Genomic DNA, 18,602 nt, shown 5'->3' on the forward strand with positions numbered 1-18,602 from the left:
ATCCGGGATGTCGAAAACGTCCGTTGCCAAGGTCACACATCACGTGAACTTGAAAGAATTTTCTTCTAATTAAATACTCGGTGCCTAACCTGTTACCCGGATACAAATAATTATTAAATTTTATCTACAATCACGAGTCTTGTTGCGCGTGAGTTGCACGGAATAGGTGCGTCGGCACGTGACCTGACCACGCTTGAATCTCACGGTCAGTCTTGGGTAGTGGGACGCCTTCTCTGTTCTCCGAAGACGAACGGGAGAACGGAGCCTTTCCTTGAAATAGTTCAATGCTACGATCCCCACTCACGGGCGACGAAGGAGCATAGGGATGTTCAGGGTCACCGGACTCAGAAAGATCAACTGAGACCTGTAGAAGAACGCGAAGGATTTCATTAGCGTGCATATAATAAAATTTATGCGTACTTGGCTCGGTTTGAGATGAAATGGAAAATTGCTTCCATAAGGCCTTGTAAAAATCTGAAAATATATAAATGAGCTGAGTTTTATTGTCTTCTTCTAACGTCACCATAAAGGCTACATCAGCTGCAAATGCAACAGCAAGGTTGATACCATTAACAACCTTTTCTCTAGTAATTCAAATCTCTTGCATTGGTATCTCCACCAGCGGAGTGCACGTCTTACCTGTACCAGTCTTCCAGGTAGGAATTGCTCACCATGACGACAATGAACCGAGACAGAAGCCTAAGGATAGTCAATGATACAAAAAATGTGGCGTGTGCTATCTCAGAAACAATTACCAGAGAGAATACACAGAGCAAAACTGCACGTAAAATCGCTGCTTATCCGGATTCTTCTTAGCCGTTACTATCACTGCATAGACAAACCAACAAAATGCCTAAGAACCAAATAAGACATATATAAACAAATAAATAGACGTGATTGGTCCTACAATGAAGCTCAGTGCCACAATCCCGTACCCAGCTGGACTATCATAAACGTAAATAACTTTGGCTGGATCAAAAGCCTAGAGGAAGAAGAAATGGTGCTAAGTGAGAATCACCTCTTATTTCTCACCTTTGCTTCCCAGATAAACATGATTGCGTATGCTATCGTGTACATCACCATCAGAGCAATCAATCGAAGCTGACTCTCCTCGGTGAGTCGACCCCTGGGGGAAGAAATCACCAAGGCAACTTCGATGTAGCTTTAAATTTACCGGACTACGGTCCAGCCTTTTGCGAGAAGCATTAGAAGTAAGAGAAATAGAATTTCGTTTACTGCGGCAATAATTCTGCCAATAGGTATTAACGTTGGTACGCCGACGCCGTTTTTGCCGTAAATGCCATAGTGAATGCAAAGAAAAACCAACGACGCAACTAAAAATAAGAAATCAGTGAGAATCGAGTGCAAGAAACATTCTATGTTTTACTCTGAAGAACAATAGTGCCGATAAATAATTTAAACGTCATATGCAGTCTTCCAATTTGATACAGTGTACCTAAATTAATGTCTGAACCCAAAAATAAAAACAGAAAAAAAACGTTTTTACTTCCTTGGATGCCAGCCCAGAGAAGAAGAAGAATGAACGCTGTCAGAAAAGCAATATCTGTCTCCAAAATTCCTAGAAAATAAATGAAAATTTATATTTTAATTATGAGTCTAATAATGTTTACCTTGTTCGTCAGCGGAAAATTCATTTGTCCAATATCCGCCTGGGTTGAACATGTGCATTTGATAATCTAAACGCAAGCCCTGTGCAAGAATCATAATCAGAAAAAAAAACGGTTTCCTTTCCCTCTCTATCATACATTTTGAATGCCATCGCATTTGCTCACCGCAATGTACCACCATCGAGCCCGACTCAACTTAAAGGAACGAACAGCTATAGAAGAAAAATCATAAAAATCAAAATTTATGATTGCGCGTAGAGAGCTCACAGCGACACGAGATCTCGCGAGTCCCATTCGAAGATACGATGGAACATCCCGAATAAGGGGCGTCCGGAGAAAGAATTATCTTCTGGTTTCTTCCCTGTTCGAGAACGGCTTCTCGCGCGGAGCAATTCTAAAAGAGAAAAATATTTTTACAAATACTAATTAATTAATTCGTTATTGATTACCAAGTTCGATTCGTATACGGCGTCCCATTGGGTCACTGTATCAAAGTACATGAGAATGTTTTGACAGCAGCGCTCCTATACGACGTCACGCGCGCATAATAGACGCTTATCGCCGTTTAATAGACTCTTATCCGCCGTTTTTAGCTCTTACGCTCGAATAAGTGAAGTGATAGTGATAGGATCCCGCCGTTCGAAAGCAGAATCGCGTCAAGAATGCCCAGTTCTTTTCGAAAGACGCGTTCGTTTGTTAAATCGGGGAGACGACGGACTCGCGCGACTTGCCTCGTCGCTTTCGAGCGTTCCGTCGATGTATTTCGCCGTCGCGAAGGCGCCGCAAGTGCAGAGGAAGACGATCGTCGCGATGCCCATTACCTGTAAACATCCGGGAAAGACTAGTGGGAAAGACGAAATATTTTGTCGAAATAATTAATCTTCGACCCCCATGACAACAAGAAAGAATTTTTTTCTATTGCTACGAAGAAATCACTGTGTCCTCGATATTATCAAGACCACTCGGAGAATTACAATGCATCAATTTTAGAAGACGGCTGTACTGTTGGAGTAAAAAGGAAGACTTTTGTATTTGGGCAGCCTGCTTGTGTCTACCTTCCTGACTAGCTAAATTGAATTACTACGTTCACGTGTGACGATCCCCATCTCATTCTGTCCTTTCGCCTAATTTCGAGAATCCCCAACGTCAAAAATTACAAAAAAAAGTCTCCATCCCAAACTCAAAATCGATTTCACTTGTTTTCGGTTACCACAGACTCTTGTGGGGATTTTCCCCGAACCGTGCTCATCATTCCACGAATTTAAAAACGTTATTTACCTCATTTATTTACTTAGCAAAGATGATTTATCTATTTTCTCTGCTCAGAATTTTCAACCAGCGCCGTGATGCATGTCACGGAACAAAGACAACTCTTTCAGTGTAAATAAATCACATCTTTGTCACGATTGACGTCATTATTCACTCTTCGTCAATCGCGCTTCGCTATTTCTAAATCTAAATCTAAATAAATAGCTAATCAGCACGTACAGACGCTACTGTTTCCGCGTTCTCGGTTTCCTCTTTAATTTTTCGCATACAAACAAGAAAAGGTTTATACGAAAAAAGAATTTCGCTCGGTTTCTTCATTCAAGCTTTGAGCAAAGCGTGAACAACTGCTCTCGCATTCAGACTCTTTAAATCTGTATACGTCTGCCCTGTTCCCACAAAAACGATTGGCTGGCCAGTCGTATACGTCATTGATATAGCAGCGCCAACCTAACCCAGAACAAAAAACGAAAATTAAGATTCTAAAATGCAATATTCGACGACATGTTCCCAAATAAATAATTACAGCATTTATCTCACTTCTTCGTCTTCTTACCTTGTCGTCTATTGTGTCAAATTTTGTCAGGAGAATGCCGTCGATGAGATGAGGATTGTTGTGGTCCGAAAAGTCAGCAAGAGCCCGATTGAATTTCTTCAGCTGATCCACGGCCTCGTTACCAACAAGAGCCTCGCCAACAAAGAGAACCAAATCGGGATTATTGATTTTAATCAACTAGAGAATTCAATTAAAAAATTAATAATAAGAGGAACGTCTTGCCTTGGCCAGAGCACGCATCAACGGCTCATTATCCTGCATCCTTCCGGCCGTATCAATGAGAACAACATCAAAGCGACAATCCCTTGCTAAAATACAAAATCTCAATATATAGATTATTTATATATTTATGTATTTTACCGTATCGAATAGCGTCCATCGCTATAGCAGCCGAATCCTTCCCATAACCCTTTTCATACAAAAGAACCTTATCCGGATCCCCGTCCTCGGCCGGCGGATGCAGCGTGGCGAGCGATCGTCGATGCGTACGCAGCTGTTCGACGGCGCCGGCGCGAAACGTGTCGCACGCGGCGATCATCACGCGAAGTCCGTTCTCGAGAAGCCAGAAGCAGATCTTCGCCAAATTCGTCGACTTGCCGACGCCGTTCACGCCGCAGAACGTGATCACGTAGGGACGAGACTTCTTCTTCGATTCTATGACGTCACGAAGAATGTCGACGCGTCGTCGCGGCGACAAGATTTGCATGAGAGATTCGTGCAGGGCCGATTTCACCGTCGAAGTCACTCCTGAGGGGGAGAGGGAGAATGTATCGCCACGTGGTTTGATTGATTAAAATTATTTTGAATTTGTCTCACTTGTGAATGTGCCGAGGACTTTGCCTTCCAATTTCGTAGCAACGGAGTCGCAGAGCTGCTCTGATATGTCGGCTGCTACATTCTTCACTAAATATGATGTGTGTACTTTATTTTTTATTATTAGTGATATAAGTTAGTGTTTTACTGATGAGATGCTCTTTCATTTTTTCCAAAACGGGACCAATGGATTCCTTGGTGAGAGTCTTCCCACCAGCCAAACCCTTGAAGAAGGAAAAGACGCCACTTGCCAGTCCACCGGCCCTAACACAAGAAAATAAATATTTTTTGATTTATTTATTCAGAGTCTTTGTACTTTTTCGATAAACCGTTATCCGTCTCGTTCGCGCCGTCGACTTCCTCCTCCTCCTCCTCCTCATCTTCCTCCTCTTCTTCGCTGGAGATGTTTTCCTCGCCGACAGACTGGAGTTCACCCTTCATTTTTCCAACCATGGAAAGCTGATACACCAAACAATCAAAACTCGCTATTTTATTATTCTTATTACCATGTCTTCGTTTATCGAGTCGTTTTCATTCTGCAAATTGATCGTAGAACTGTTGGAGTGATCCAAACTGCCCATATCGGCGAGAGTGCCGGCGTTCGACCACACTCTCGCCTGCTTCACTTTTTTCTCATTCCCTGTCGATGACGTGGCACTCTTACTGCAAAAAAATCAATAATAATTAAAAATCAATACTAATAAAATTATCCCCCCGGTTTTTTATTTACGTCGCCGGTTTCTTTGCTTTAGCAGAAGAGCCGGAAGGAGCCTTTCGTCCGCCGGGACCCCGTTTCCCAAGCTTAGCCAATTTGTCCTTGATCTTATCCCCATCCAGCGAAGAAGAGCCATTCCCATTTGATTCCTCGAGAACAACGCTCTCACTTCCATTGGAAGTAGTAGTCGTTGTCGAAGAGACGAGCGACGAAAGAAACCCTAGAAACAAAAATAAAAAATCAATACAAAAAATCAATAATCAATATCATTTACCTTTCGATTCATCTTTTTTCAAAAGCGGATCCAATTTGCTGCCCTCTTTCGTCTTCGCAAATTTCTTCGACTCCCCGAACGTCTTCATCTTCTTCGGCGCGACCTCCTTAGCGCGCGCCTCCTCTTCGGCTCGTTTTACGATCGTTTCGAATTCGACGTCAAAATCGAATTCGTGATCGTACGATCCGCGCTCGAGCGCCGAACGATAGCGTTCGGCGAAGGCGCGCTGTATGTCGTCGAGGAGTTTGTCGATGTAACTCAATTGGAGGATCTTTTGGTATCCGATCTATCGACATACGGGGAAGGTCTCTTTGTATCGCGTTTTCTCGGCTTTTTCATTGGGTTTTACCACGAAAACGAGTTCGAATTCGTTGTCCAGTTTATACTGGAGGCGTAGGGATTTGTAGTTGTGCCCGTTCGAAGCGCCGCGCTCCTGTTTCGGGGGAGAGACCGGAAGTTAGAGGGTTATTTTTCGCGTTTCGCTGCGATTTCGTTGCCTGGAGTATGACGGTCTTGATCAGAGAGTTCACCGGAACGGCGAACGCCGGTTCGGGTCCTTGAAAGCACCAGAAAACGATGCCTCCTTTGGAGAAGATGACGAAGAGGTCCAACATCGCGTACGGGAAATTCAACACGTGATAAATCCGACTCCACGTGCTTCTACGCAGTCGCGTAAACGCTCTTGTGTTCCTGAACCTCATTCTTCAGCGTTTCTTCGTCTCGACTTGCGGGAGACATGCAGATTTTCGTTAAAACTTTGACGGGAAAGACGATCACGCTCGAAGTCGAAGCGAGCGACACGATCGAGAACGTGAAGGCTAAAATCCAAGACAAAGAAGGTTCGCAGTTACTTCGAAGACTTTTACTATATAGTGACATTGTCGATAAGTCGCGGCGTTGTACTTTGAGTGAGCGGGGCCCCTTTTGAGGATACCGCGCTTTTTTAGGCATTCCTCCTGATCAGCAGCGCTTGATTTTCGCTGGCAAACAGCTCGAAGATGGACGTACCCTCTCCGATTACAACATCCAAAAAGGTTTGCAGTTTCTATTCCTCGTATTTCGCCTAATATTCCATCTTTTTAGAGTCGACTCTTCACTTGGTTTTACGTCTGCGCGGTGGTGTAATTGAGCCCAGCCTGCGCGTTCTCGCCCAGAAATTCAATTGCGATAAGATGATCTGTCGCAAGTGCTATGCTCGACTTCCGCCTCGCGCTACGAATTGTCGCAAGAAGAAGTGTGGCCACTCCAACAATTTGAGGCCGAAAAAGAAGCTCAAGTAGGGAGTTAGGCCTGAGACTTGTTGCTTTGAACTTTCGTCAATAAAGTTTATCCTAAGCATGCACGCGCTTTGTCTTATCACGTGCGCGACTTACACATCATGGACGCTGAAGAGCACGATCTCCTGCTTGACTACATTGAATCTCAGGAACAACCGGAGTCCGGGTTGTTCGCGAAAAAAAGAGTGTACCGGTCTCAATCTTCAAGCCGTCTAACCCATTATACTAAGGGCTATGATGAATCCCTGTTTATTGGTGATCCCGACGCGGATCTAAAATGTCCCATTTGCTTGGCAGTTTCCAAAGATCCCGTTCAGACACCGTGCGGACACATCTTTTGCCGCTCCTGCTTTAGGAAACTTCCAGAGTAAGCAACAGTCTCATGGCTAATCTTAGCTAGATAGTTCTCATCTAAGGGTAAATGGGAGCTTTGAATGTCCACAAGACAGGCAGAAGCACCATGAGACTATGGTGGCTCCTCTGTGGCTCTAAATATTTTGTTACATTGAAACATTAGGTTTTTTCCGATACCAGAACATACAGGAAGATTCTCGAGCTGAACGTCAGGTGCACAATGCATAAATCAGGGTGTCAGGAAGTAATGGAGCTTCAGTACCTTGAGGTAGGACCAGATTAAAAAACCGGTCTCCAAAATGCTGCAGCAAACTACATTTTGCGTTAGAAACATACACAAGAATGTGGATACGTTGAGGTAGATTGCACTAATGGGTGCGGCGAAAAGACTCGTCGATCAGCAGTGAAACGGCATCAAGCAAATGATTGTATAAACAGAATATATAAGTGTGAATTCTGCCATCAAGAGATGACATTCTGCCATTACAATGGGGTTAGCTATCCTATATGTACTTAAGACTGTATGATACATTTGCCTATTTTACAGATGCATGAGAAACGCTTTTGTAAAAAGATTCCCGTCACTTGCTCTGACTGTGAGGAACTAGTGATCAGAGAGAATGTGAGTAAACCCATTAACTCAATTCCTCTCACGCAATAAATAATTAAGCTGCAACGTCACCGTTCCGAAGGCACAGCAGGAGACTGCCCCAAAGTTCCCGTTAGCTGTGAATATAGGAAACTCGGCTGTTCGTTCAGGGTCAGTGTTTCTAGCTACCGTATTATAGAATAACTGTGTCACAGGGACCTCGAGAAGAGATGCCATTGCATATGCAGAATGACATCCAGAAACACATGCAACTTCTTCTGACGCGGCAAGAGGAAACCGATGAAAAGGTGCTGTCTCTGGAGACATACCAAAAAGTGAAAGAGCCGGCTGGATCATTTCTTTGGGCTATTGACAACTGGCCAAAAATTGAAAGAGGTAAAGACAGCCAGCTTTTCCTCAGTCGAAAATTCAAGTTTGCTGGCGAAGTAAGTATGCATCTGCAAATGGTGATGAAGAGGCAGCTGCGGCAAGAGGGCAGGATAGAAGAGTTTGAAGTAACGTTTCTAGGAGGAGTATGTATAGAGATTTATGCTGTTCTTTTGGATCCCTGTCTTCAACCATTACGTTTCTCCATTTTTCTTGTCGGTGACACTACAACAAAGAAACAAGGAAAGATCAGTAACGACAGGGAAATGCTGGCCAAATACCACATGGATACGTTTCCTCTGCATGACAACATTTTGCTTGTCAAACTGGAATGGTAACTGAAGTAACGTCCACAGTAACTGATTGGCGTGCATACCTTTATTGAACTTCGTGTGTGTGTGTCATTCCAGTGTAATTGCGTGTACCTTTATGTGGCAGAAATAAACCATGTGCTTGTACAACATCAACTCTTCTCTTGCTGGAGCAATACCACATCTGTTCATGTGCAGATTCAAAAGAACTAGCGAGACGTGAAACAAATGCAACAAGCGACACAACAAAACAGTCTAAAGACAAAGATAAACGCATTCAAAGTATAGATTTCTGCACTCACGTCTCAGTACGCTCCAGTAGCCACAACATAATAATAAGGCATCTACATTTCCTCACTCCAGACCCACCTTCTCCTCCTGCCCATCCCACATGACAAAACCGATTCTCATCACAAGCCGCGGACTTCCCAAATACCTCGCAATTCTCAGTGTCCATGAACCGAGGTCGAGAACGTCAAAGACGGTTCGAAGACTTTACCTAAATGTCGATAAATCGCCGAGTTGTACTTTTACATGTAAATGAATGGGGTGCGGGTCCCTTTTGAGGATATACCGACTTTTAGGCATTCCTCCCGATAATCGGTACTTGATTTTCGGTGGAAAACAGCTCGAAGAGATGGCCGCACCCTCAACATCCAACAAGGTTGGAGTTCTCTTCTTTTACCCAGTACCTATTCGTTTTCTTTCCTTTCAGAGTCCGGCTTCTGTGCCAACGAATTGTCGCAAGAGAAGTGCGGCCACTCCGCAGGCCAAAAAAGTAGCAGGGAGATAGGCGTGAGACTTGCTGCTCAATAAAATTTACTAGTCTAACGCACACCGTTAGACGCGGTTGATATTCGTGACGGGCGGGAAGTTATAGGCGCGCGCGGCACTATAGGCGCGCGATATCCGGGTGGAGAGCATTCGGTCGCTGGCCTGCGTGCGATTCAGCGCAACATGGACGCTGAAGAACACGATCTCTTGCTTGACTACATGGAATCCCAAGAACAACCGGAGACCGGTTTCTTTGACAGGATGATTCGGTCTACAGAAAAACGTCGTACCAACGGGGGCTCAGGCTATGATGAATCCCTGTTTGTTGGTGATCCCGACGCGGATCTAAAATGTCCCATTTGCTTGGCAGTTGCCAAAGATCCCGTCCAAACACCGTGCGGACACATTTTTTGTGGCTCCTGCTTCGAGCACCTTCCAAAGTAAGTCCATAATCTCATCACTACCAAATTTTAGGTAGTTCTGATCTAGAGTACACGGGAAGTTTGAATGTCCACAAGACAGACAGCAGCACCGCGAGAAGAAGGTGGCTCTTTTGTGTCTCGTGCGTGTTCGTCTTGTTACCTATTAAAATTAGGTTTTTCCTGATGCCAGAACAAACAGGAAGATCCTTCAGCTGAAAGTCAAGTGCACAATGCATGAGTCAGGATGTCAGAAACAAATTGAGCTTCGGTACCTTGAGGTAGGACAAGATTAGAAAACCTGGTCTCCAAAATGTTGCAGCAAACTACATTTGGGTTTAGAAACATACACAAGAATGCGGATACGTTGAGGTACATTGCCCTGATTGGTGCGGCAAAAAGATTCGTCGATCAGCAGTGAAAGAGCACCAAGAAAAGAATTGCATAAACAGAAAATCTAAGTGTAAATTCTGCCGTCAAGAGATGACATTTTTTCATTATCACGTTCGAGTAGGTGTCATATATCTACTACTGTAATACATTTGCTGATTTTACAGAGGCATGAAGAACGCCACTGTAAGAAATTTCCTGTCACTTGCTCTGATTGTAAGCAAGAAATGGCCAGAGAGAAAGTGAGTGACCTGATAATTCCTCTTTTATTAATTACCTATTAATCCTAAGTTGAAACGTCACCGTTCTGAAGGCAAAACGGGCGACTGTCCAAAAGTTCCCATTGACTGTGAATATATGAAACTTGGCTGCCGATTCTGGGTAAGTGTTTCTACTCGCCTCCTCCTCCTAGAAAAATAGCGTTGAAACAGGGTCCTCGAGAAGAAATGCCATTGCACATGCAAAATGACATCCAAAAACACATGCAACTTCTCCTGATGCAGCAAAAGGAAGTCGACGAAAAGATGCTGTCTCTAGAAGCATACCATAAAGCGAAGGAGCCAACTGGATCATTTCTTTGGGCTATTGACAACTGGCTGGAATGTGCAGAGTCAGAAGGCCCTCAGCTTATCCTCAGTCGAAAATTCCAGTTTGCCGGAAAATTAAGCATGCGTCTGCAAATGGTGGTGGTAAAAGATGATGACGATCATGACGATGATGAAGACAATATTATTCTAAATCCTACTAAACGATGCAGGTTACTAAGGTAAATAAAGACGATGACAACAATGATGATAATGAAGGTGGGATTCTTAGACGCAGACAAAAGTAAAGGGAGACGATGAAGATGATGACGAAATTCGTAGATGTAGATGCATAATGATTCATGCCCTGTTTTCGGATCCTTGTCCAAAACCGTTACCTTTCTTCATTTATCTCGTTGACGACGCTGAAACGGAGAAACAAGGAGAGATTAGAGAAGACAGGCAAATGCTAGTCCAATACAAGGAACCTTTTCCTTTGCACGACGGCATCTTGCTTGTTAAACTAGATCCGTGTGATGATGACGACAACAGCGATGACAGTAACGAAGAATTTTGAATGAAGTGCATGCCATTTGTCTTGTCATTGTGTGTAACTTCTGTGTGGCAAAAACAATACAGTAGTCACATCAATTCTTTCCTCAATAAATGTACCGGAGTTTGCGTTTGTGATGCAAAGAGATTCAAGAGAAGGGAACACAATAAGGTTGCAGTACGGATAATAACATCTTTCGCTCAAAATTCGAGATTTTCCTTTGAGATTCGACTCTTTATCTACTTAGTTATGCGCCTGCCCGGTGGCGTAATTCATGCAGCCTGCGTTCTCGCCCAGAAATTCCGATAAGATGATTGTCGCAAGGATTCCGAGTCGGCTTCCGTGCCAACGAATTTTCGCAAGAAGTGTGGCCTACGTATACAGGCCGAAAAAGAAGCAGGGAGATACACTGCAGTACGCGTGAGACTTGCTTCTTGTTTGAACTTTCATTGAATAAATTTATGTCATCACGTGCGCGACTCCCATGGACGCTAAAGAACATGATCTCCTCCTTGACTACATTGAATCTCACAAAGAGCCGGAGTCCAATTTATTTGAGAGGTCCTTTCGGTATCGTGCAACCCTTCCAACTCCTGCTTCTAACAAGGGCGAGGGCTATGATGAATCTCTGTTCGTTGGTGATCCTGACGAGGATCTAAAATGCCCCATTTGCCTGGCAGTTGCCAAGAATCCTGTCCAGACTCCATGCGGACACATCTTTTGTGGCTCGTGCTTCAAGAAACTTCCAAAGTAAGTCCACAATCTCTACACTAATCCTAAATAGTTGTGATCTAAGGGTAAAAGAAAACTTTGAATGTCCACAAGACAGACAGAAGCACCATGAGAATAAGGCGGGTGTCCTCTGTGACTTGTAAATATTTCGTGTCATTATAAAATAGGTTTTTCCCGACGCCAGAACAAACAGGAAGATTATGCAGCTAAACGTCAGGTGCACAATGCATAAATCAGGATGTCAGAAACAAATTGAGCTTCAGTACCTCGAGGTAGGACACCTGGTTTCTGAAATGCAGCAAGCTACAATTGGGGTTAGAAACATACACAAGAATGCGGATACGTTGCGGTAAAGTGCCCTGATAAGTGCGGGAAAATGATTCGTCGATCAGCAGTGAAAGAACACCAAGAAAAGGATTGCATAAACAGGAATTATAAGTGTGAATTCTGCCATCAAGAGATGACATACTGTCATTATGAATGGGTTAGCTGCTATCTGTGTTATCTACGTTTTCACTGTAATACATTTCTGATTTTACAGAATCATAAAGTACGCTACTGTAAGAAAATTTCTGTCACTTGCTCTGATTGTAAGCAAGAAATGGCCAGAGAAAAAGTAATTAACCCTTTACCTGTCTTACTTGACCAAATGGTCTAATAATTTTAAATCTGAATAAATCGTCGTTTTGTCAAAAATGGTGGGAATTCACTCCGCATGCGTGTTACATCATTAGGACATACAACGAAAGGAAAAAAATGAACTCAAACGCGTTCTTGTTCAAAACGGAGCCGTTTTCTGCTTCACCTAAACAGCACGTTTGCCTTTGGAAATTTGCAGCGTTCAAAGAAAACTGACCTCGTGTGCCATTTCTCAAAACAGGGAACACAACAAAGGCTCCTTTCGCAGAAGCGGCAAATAAACCAGGTTTTTTTTTGCAAAATTGTACGTCGCACAAGGGAAAAAAAAGTAACGCGCGGTAAAAATTTTGTTTTGAATACGTTTTGACACGAAAAAAGCTAATACACAATCCAAAACACCAAAAAGAGGAAAAAAAAAGAATGAATCTTGACAGAAAAATTCTAAGCTGCCAAAAAGAACAAAAATTGCTGTTTTCTACACCACATCAACATCCGGCACATTCGTTTCCTTGGTTCCTACCCACTGTGACGTCAAGCAACGTCATGGGTATTCATACGATACAAAATTCGGCTGTTTAGGTTGAAAACGGAGTTTTAGAGAATTGTTAGGCTCTCGATGAATCGGCCTAAAGACAAAGCGCTCCAAAATGTAGGCAAAAACGGCGAGAACAGCCAAATCGGTCACGTCTTAGTGTGCGTTAGGCAGTTGACATGGTCTCTACGAATGGCACGGGACATTAGCTTATTCTCTCGGGTGAAATATTCAAATAAACGTAAGCATGCGCAAAATAGACCTTAAAGTCATGCAAGACAGCTTTTCAGATTCAAGTAGAAATCAGGTAAAGGGTTAATTAAACTCATTAACTCGATTCCTCTCTTGTAATAAAAGAATTAAAAGCTGCAACGTCACCGTTCCGAAGGCACAACAGGAGACTGCCCAAAAGTTTCCGTTAGCTGTGAATATAGGAAACTTGGCTGCTCGTTCAGGGTCAGTGTTTCTAGTTATGTACCGTATTATAGAACAATTGTGTCACAGGGACCTCGAGAAGAGATTCCATTGCATATGCAGAATGGCATCCAAAAACACATGCAACTTCTTTTGATGCGGCAAAAGGAAACCGATGAAAAAATGCTGTCTCTGGAGACATACCAAAGTGTAGTAGAGCCGGCTGGGTCGTTTCTTTGGGCTATTGATAACTGGCTGAAAATTTCAAGTGAAGACAGTCAACTTTTTCTCAGTCGAAAATTCAAGTTTGCTGGCAAAGTAAGTATGCATCTGCAAATGGTGGTGAAGGGGGAGCTGGTGCCTGTGCCGGATAAAGAATCGATTTCAGTTACAAGCATAGAGATTTACGCTATTCTTTCAAATCCTTTTTTCCAACCACTGCCTTTTTCCATTCTTCTTGTTGGTGACACCAGCACAAAGAAGCATGGAAACATCACTAAAAACAGGAAAATACTGGCCCGGTACAGTATGTTGGAAGAACGTGTTCCTCTGCAGCATGGCAACATTTTGCTTGTCAAACTGGAATGGTAACTGAAGCGACGTCCACATTAATTAACTGCTTGGCGTGCATACTTTTTTGCTAAGAATTGAACTTTGTGTGCGTCATTCCCGTGTAATTGCGTGTACCTTTATGTGGCAGAAATAAACCCTGTGAACAACTTCTTTGCTGAAGCAATACCACATCTGTTCATGTGCAGATTCAAAAGAACTAGCGAGACGTGAAACAAATGCAGCAAGCGACACAACAAAACAGTCTAAAGACGAAGAAAAAAACGCACTCAAAGTAGATATCTGCGCTTACGTCTCAGTACGGTCCAGTAGCCACGACATAATAAGGCATCTCCATTTCCTCACTCCAGACCCACTTCACCTTCTCCTCCTGCCCATCCCACATGACAAACCGATTCTCATCACGAGCCGGAGTACCCAAAAACCGCCCAGCATAGGAATTCTCAATGTCCATAAACCGAGCATAGAGACCCCCCACCGAGAAGCCAGCGCCTCGTTTTCCAGCAACACCCGAACACATCATATCCCCAAATCCCTCCAAAACGCTAACCCCGCCACAATCGCTCAATGAAACCTTAAGAACCTTATCCAAGGTCTTGAACGTGAGATAAACGTCCCAAGATGTGGGCGTGGCAACGAAAGTGGGTCGACTGGGGAAATAATAGCCAACGCTATCATTAACGGGCACGGAACAGTGCACGGAAGCCGGCTTCCCATTCATCTCGGACACCTTCAACACGACAACGTCCGGGTTGGTAACGACGTCAGGATTCAACTGGGGTAAGGTGACGACGTAGTGCCCGTCAGGCGAAATGAAGGAAAACCCGCACGCGCTTATCGGCGTCTCGCCGATAACGCGCATGGTCAGCGTATCGATCTCCAAAAGCGCGCACGTGCCCGTATGACGGAAACAGGAGACGAACGCGTGCCCATTCAAAGGCGAATAGGCCATCCCGAACGTATTCATGCAGGCCGTTTCCAAGGCAACTGGACCGAACTTTCTGGTTTCCAAATTGAATTCGACGATTTTGGAATCGTGTGGTGACGTCACGAGCGCGGTATCCGTACGACCCCGGATGCCGTAGCCAAAGTGGATTACGTTATACGGCATTACCTTATTCGGCCGTTCTTCGGCTGCCACGACGATCTTCGCCTCGTCGCGACACGCGCTCTTGATGACCATCAGCGTGGGCGTGTCATACGCGTGAATCCAAATTTCTTCGCGTCGTTCGACGAATTTGACTTTGTACGGAATCGACGTCAATTGAATCGCTTCGACGATTTCTTCCGTCGCGACGTTGATGACGTAGACGCGTCGCGTCGCCACTTCGGGAACGTAGATGAATTTTCCGCAGGCGCGAATTGGCTGACCCCATTGGCACGTGTTGCACTGGGGACACGGGGTGGGATAGCGCGTGCTACTCCACGTGCCGCTCTTGGAGAGCTCGTCGAGGATTTTTCCGTAGCCCGATCTCATCTTGCCGACCCATTCGTGAGTCGACGAAGCATTTTCATAACTAAATAATAATCATAGATTATAAGTATAAACTATTAATTAAGGCTTCGTTATGTTGACCTGTGAGTCGGTGGGTCTGCTTGTGGAGTCGTGCTTTGGCACATGGGCGCCTTTGCGTCTTTGAGATGAACGGTCGTGTCGTGCGATATGAAATTGGTCTCCACGGCGTCGAGCGCGTCCACCACGTGAACGCCACGACACCCAAACACAAAGAAACCGTCTCGAAGATGATCTAAAGACAGAGAGAGATAAAAAGAGAAAGCATATCCTAAAAGTCATCTACCCTTGGGAGACGAAAACGCATCACAAGTCTCTATAACAAATTATTATAAGTCAATAATATTTTCTTTATATGTAATCCCCTCTTACTCGCTTCCGTTACGTTGACTATTGTCACAGTGTCATTGCTGTTAGGAGCCGGAAAGACGAGCGAGTCGTTGATCAGCGCGCTGCGTCCCGTTCTCGAATCCCGCGCCATCCACACGTCGGAGTCGTACGTGTTATACGATATCCCCTGGCCCGGCTCCAACGTCTTCTCCATAATCATCATGGTCCCGTTCATGTGAACCCAGAAGAGATCGACGGGCCGCGGCGATCGATTCACAAAGCGCACCATCACTTGCTTATGGTTCCCCGGCGACCAGATGTCCATGCCAACAAATGGCGACGAATTCGCGTCAGCATACGGACGGCAAACGCTCACGTCCTCGCGCCACACGGGATTCGGATAGAAAGGAAATTGCCCGTCGATTGTGAGCCATTGCTTGGTTACCGTATCCATGGCAACGAGAGGATGAGTCCTGTAGGAGTGCATTCGATAGACGTGGTTGGGTTGAACGGTCGCGATTGTTGTGGCGGCGCCGTCGTAGTTGAACCAGACGACGTCGATGGGATTCGAGACTTTGTTGCGAACGTTAAGGAGAACGTAGTAGGAGGAGTGCTGCGATTGGATGCGATGATAGACGGACTCGCGACGAAGGGCTTGGTAGAGAGTCGGCTTCGTGGGCGGCACGACGTCGTCGCTTTTGGAAGTCATTTCAGCTAAAAATAAATAAATAAATAAATAAATAATAGCGTATTTCTGGGAGCTTGTCTTACTTTCTTTCATGACTGTGATTGATATTGTTTTGCTGTCCGTTCCCGCTCCATTCGTTCCCATGCACGTGTATCTCGCCGAGTCTGCAATCGTCCAACAGGGTACGTAGAGTTGGCCTTTCTTTTCGACCCAGTGGTATCTTGGCGTAGAGTCTGGGAAGAAAATGCGTCCGTTGCGCATCCAGACGAGTTGCGGTTGGGGTGAACCCTTCACTCGGCAAGTTATCGGACAGTGCAGGTGTTTTTCGGTTCGGATAAAATGTCGTGGAGTATAGACGGAAACTTTTGGAAATTCTATTTCAAAAGGATCCATTATGCTTTATGGTATTAATTCATTTTATTTGTTATACCGTTGACTATGAGCTCGATTTCCTCGCAGGTGCATGCGCACTGATCGGGAGCGACTGTCGCCATGGAATCGTTAAAACAAATCGTATAATTTCCTGAATCGTAGTAAAATACGGGGCTTATTCGAACGAGCCTTTCATGAATCTAATAAGATTATTTAATTATTTGATATTTTCTGATTTGATTTGCTACCGTAATTCTGTCGCTAGGCAACAGAAATTGACCGTCTTTCTTCACGAAAATCACTTTTCCTTCCGATTTCAGCTTCAATAGGGCTCTGAGTCTGCTTTTAGCAAACATGCGACTGCGCCAGGCGATCTGACTCGCTGTGCGCAACGAGATGAGGCCCCTTTCAAAATCGATCGTTTACGGCTCACCTTGGCACGTTTCCACCTTGATAGATGACGTCGCCGTCATTTTGTCGTACGACGCAACGAGCGTGTACGTTCCCGCGTCGGTGCAGTTCACGTTCTCGATGGAAACGGCTCCCGAACACGAAACGGTGAAGCGATCGACGCGAAACGTCTTTTCCGCGTCGAACGAGGCGGACAGAATGACGCGTCCATCGTGTTTGAGCGTAAAATCGGGGCAAGAATCCGCCCCCGCGATCTAAGAAGCAACCCCGAATGACGTAAACGATTCCCCGGGCGATGACGTTAATATTTTAGCGTGCGTTTCGCCGCAGTGACGCAGAAAATTAACGCGAGACGAATATGACGTCACAGCGGAAATCACTCACTTGAAAGGGGAGATCGACGTTTCCGTTGAGCTTAGCGGTTGTTTCCAGGAACGGCTGACTTATAACCAGCTGGCGAGCGGATTCCATCTCTACAAATCAATAAAGGAACCCCTTTGTCTCGTTGATTCAATTACGGTTCTCCCCCTCCGACCTTTCGGACACTGCGTCGGACAGATGCGCTCATTGGAGCGCACCGCGTTCTCGTGGGGTTGTATTTTGGCTACGGAGAGCACGGTGCCGCGCCAGAGATAGAAAAAATAGTGGCACGCCGTCAAATCGGCGTCGTGAGCGTCGTCGCGCAAATCGGCGCGACGACGAAACTGCAAACGCGTGACGCCGTCCGTCGTTCGCCCGTAGATAAGCGTCAATCCGGTCTGATTACGATCGAGCACGAGTTGCGACTCGACGGCGCCGACGTGACGATCTTGCACGCGAAAGCGCCCGTCCGTGTTCCTTTCCACCCATCCGACGATCAAATCCGACTCGGGCTTCATGTAGGGGAAAGAAATGATTCTTTAGAGGAGGAGCTTTCTTTATTTACCAAACTTCCGTCGCGCGAGAAACCGACGCCGATCCAATGTTTGGCGGCGATCGCGTTCGCTTCGATGTCGAAGACGACTTCGCTGCCTTCGGGCCACCAGCGCGCGCGGTAGTAGCGCTCGGCGCCGGGCGTACCGTGCGTGAACTCCGATACGCAGTCGGGGTCAGGTACGTAGAGCGTTGCCGCGATTCTGTACGAGCGGCGCGTCGACGCGTCGATCGCGCGACACGTGTACGTGCCTGCATTCTGACTGGTGATGCGAGTCAGGGTGAGACGGGCGGTGTCAGCGACGCGTTCGTTGTTGAACCACCAGCTGATGGTTGAGGAGAGGGTATCGGCGTCCTGCAAGGCGCATTCGAACGTCACGTTGGCGCCGACGTGCTCGTAGAGTCGCGACGGGCCGACGATGACGGGGCCTTTGGAGAATAGCTTTCATCGCTTGTCATTTTTAGGTTTTTTGCATTTCTTACGCGTTTTTTTTGTGCTCGCCTCTTTCTGCGTAAAGAATGAAAGAGTAAGGAGATTGATGGATGTATGCTTTCTGGGACTTGGCTCACCGTTGCAGCCCCTGCAACGAGCTGGGCAGCGCAAAGAAGGAGAACAATGGCCAACCCGTTCATCGAATCATCAAGGTCACGGGTAGTTG

At 45.4% G+C, this 18,602-nt stretch overlaps 6 protein-coding genes and 2 long non-coding RNA genes across 9 annotated transcripts; 4 read left to right on the forward strand and 4 right to left on the reverse strand.

The window, feature by feature from the left end:
- Window positions 1-44: 44 nt before the first annotated feature.
- On the reverse strand, window positions 45-2,467 carry LOC136199692 (transmembrane protein 145-like). The gene is made up of 16 exons (XM_065989963.1): window positions 2,360-2,467; window positions 2,229-2,300; window positions 2,078-2,152; window positions 1,896-2,022; window positions 1,767-1,840; window positions 1,632-1,710; window positions 1,508-1,579; window positions 1,388-1,456; window positions 1,175-1,334; window positions 1,033-1,126; window positions 908-982; window positions 756-853; window positions 640-699; window positions 524-584; window positions 421-474; window positions 45-364 (listed from the first exon to the last, which is right to left on the reverse strand). Exons 1-16 carry the CDS (start codon window positions 2,444-2,446, stop codon window positions 131-133), a joined length of 1,491 nt encoding a protein of 496 aa, XP_065846035.1. The 5' UTR covers window positions 2,447-2,467; the 3' UTR covers window positions 45-130.
- A 660-nt stretch (window positions 2,468-3,127) lies between these two features.
- On the reverse strand, window positions 3,128-5,899 carry LOC136186111 (signal recognition particle receptor subunit alpha-like). The gene is made up of 12 exons (XM_065973363.1): window positions 5,750-5,899; window positions 5,602-5,685; window positions 5,253-5,538; window positions 4,994-5,198; window positions 4,770-4,926; window positions 4,580-4,722; window positions 4,412-4,527; window positions 4,267-4,353; window positions 3,811-4,197; window positions 3,673-3,758; window positions 3,451-3,627; window positions 3,128-3,344 (listed from the first exon to the last, which is right to left on the reverse strand). The coding sequence occupies exons 1-12, from the start codon at window positions 5,864-5,866 to the stop codon at window positions 3,216-3,218; spliced, it is 1,974 nt and encodes a 657-aa protein (XP_065829435.1). The 5' UTR covers window positions 5,867-5,899; the 3' UTR covers window positions 3,128-3,215.
- Window positions 5,896-6,594, forward strand: LOC136186144 (ubiquitin-ribosomal protein eL40 fusion protein). Its single transcript, XM_065973405.1, has 3 exons — window positions 5,896-6,091; window positions 6,200-6,286; window positions 6,336-6,594. Exons 1-3 carry the CDS (start codon window positions 5,989-5,991, stop codon window positions 6,530-6,532), a joined length of 387 nt encoding a protein of 128 aa, XP_065829477.1. The 5' UTR covers window positions 5,896-5,988; the 3' UTR covers window positions 6,533-6,594.
- LOC136186120 (TNF receptor-associated factor 6-like) lies at window positions 6,586-8,316 on the forward strand. 2 transcript variants are annotated; one of them, XM_065973382.1, is made up of 8 exons: window positions 6,586-6,896; window positions 6,946-7,000; window positions 7,047-7,151; window positions 7,212-7,258; window positions 7,322-7,376; window positions 7,431-7,505; window positions 7,554-7,643; window positions 7,688-8,316. In XM_065973382.1, exons 1-8 carry the CDS (start codon window positions 6,631-6,633, stop codon window positions 8,195-8,197), a joined length of 1,203 nt encoding a protein of 400 aa, XP_065829454.1. In that variant the 5' UTR covers window positions 6,586-6,630; the 3' UTR covers window positions 8,198-8,316. The 2 variants fall into 2 exon arrangements, with proteins under 2 accessions (XP_065829454.1, XP_065829446.1); XM_065973374.1 differs by having other exon boundaries at window positions 7,212-7,376.
- LOC136186155 (uncharacterized) lies at window positions 7,467-8,990 on the reverse strand. Its single transcript, XR_010669661.1, has 6 exons — window positions 8,863-8,990; window positions 8,607-8,669; window positions 8,473-8,548; window positions 8,236-8,425; window positions 8,141-8,185; window positions 7,467-8,084 (listed from the first exon to the last, which is right to left on the reverse strand). It is a non-coding gene; the product is annotated as an uncharacterized lncRNA (long non-coding RNA).
- Window positions 8,991-9,169: 179 nt separating this feature from the next.
- LOC136186134 (TNF receptor-associated factor 6-like) lies at window positions 9,170-10,967 on the forward strand. Its single transcript, XM_065973395.1, has 8 exons — window positions 9,170-9,384; window positions 9,434-9,488; window positions 9,540-9,644; window positions 9,706-9,873; window positions 9,921-9,995; window positions 10,045-10,134; window positions 10,185-10,519; window positions 10,570-10,967. Exons 1-8 carry the CDS (start codon window positions 9,206-9,208, stop codon window positions 10,583-10,585), a joined length of 1,023 nt encoding a protein of 340 aa, XP_065829467.1. The 5' UTR covers window positions 9,170-9,205; the 3' UTR covers window positions 10,586-10,967.
- Window positions 10,968-11,315: 348 nt separating this feature from the next.
- Window positions 11,316-13,190, forward strand: LOC136199492 (uncharacterized). The gene is made up of 6 exons (XR_010673074.1): window positions 11,316-11,580; window positions 11,627-11,681; window positions 11,730-11,834; window positions 11,882-12,046; window positions 12,104-12,178; window positions 13,100-13,190. It is a non-coding gene; the product is annotated as an uncharacterized lncRNA (long non-coding RNA).
- A 700-nt stretch (window positions 13,191-13,890) lies between these two features.
- LOC136199488 (uncharacterized) lies at window positions 13,891-18,588 on the reverse strand. The gene is made up of 13 exons (XM_065989690.1): window positions 18,514-18,588; window positions 18,427-18,451; window positions 17,957-18,372; window positions 17,567-17,903; window positions 17,416-17,504; window positions 17,054-17,285; window positions 16,869-17,002; window positions 16,679-16,820; window positions 16,332-16,622; window positions 15,603-16,274; window positions 15,517-15,546; window positions 15,294-15,465; window positions 13,891-15,234 (listed from the first exon to the last, which is right to left on the reverse strand). The coding sequence occupies exons 1-13, from the start codon at window positions 18,574-18,576 to the stop codon at window positions 14,013-14,015; spliced, it is 3,825 nt and encodes a 1,274-aa protein (XP_065845762.1). The 5' UTR covers window positions 18,577-18,588; the 3' UTR covers window positions 13,891-14,012.
- Window positions 18,589-18,602: the final 14 nt, after the last annotated feature.

This window comes from Oscarella lobularis, chromosome 1 (genome assembly GCF_947507565.1).
Source record: "Oscarella lobularis chromosome 1, ooOscLobu1.1, whole genome shotgun sequence".
Lineage (NCBI taxonomy): Eukaryota > Metazoa > Porifera > Homoscleromorpha > Homosclerophorida > Oscarellidae > Oscarella > Oscarella lobularis.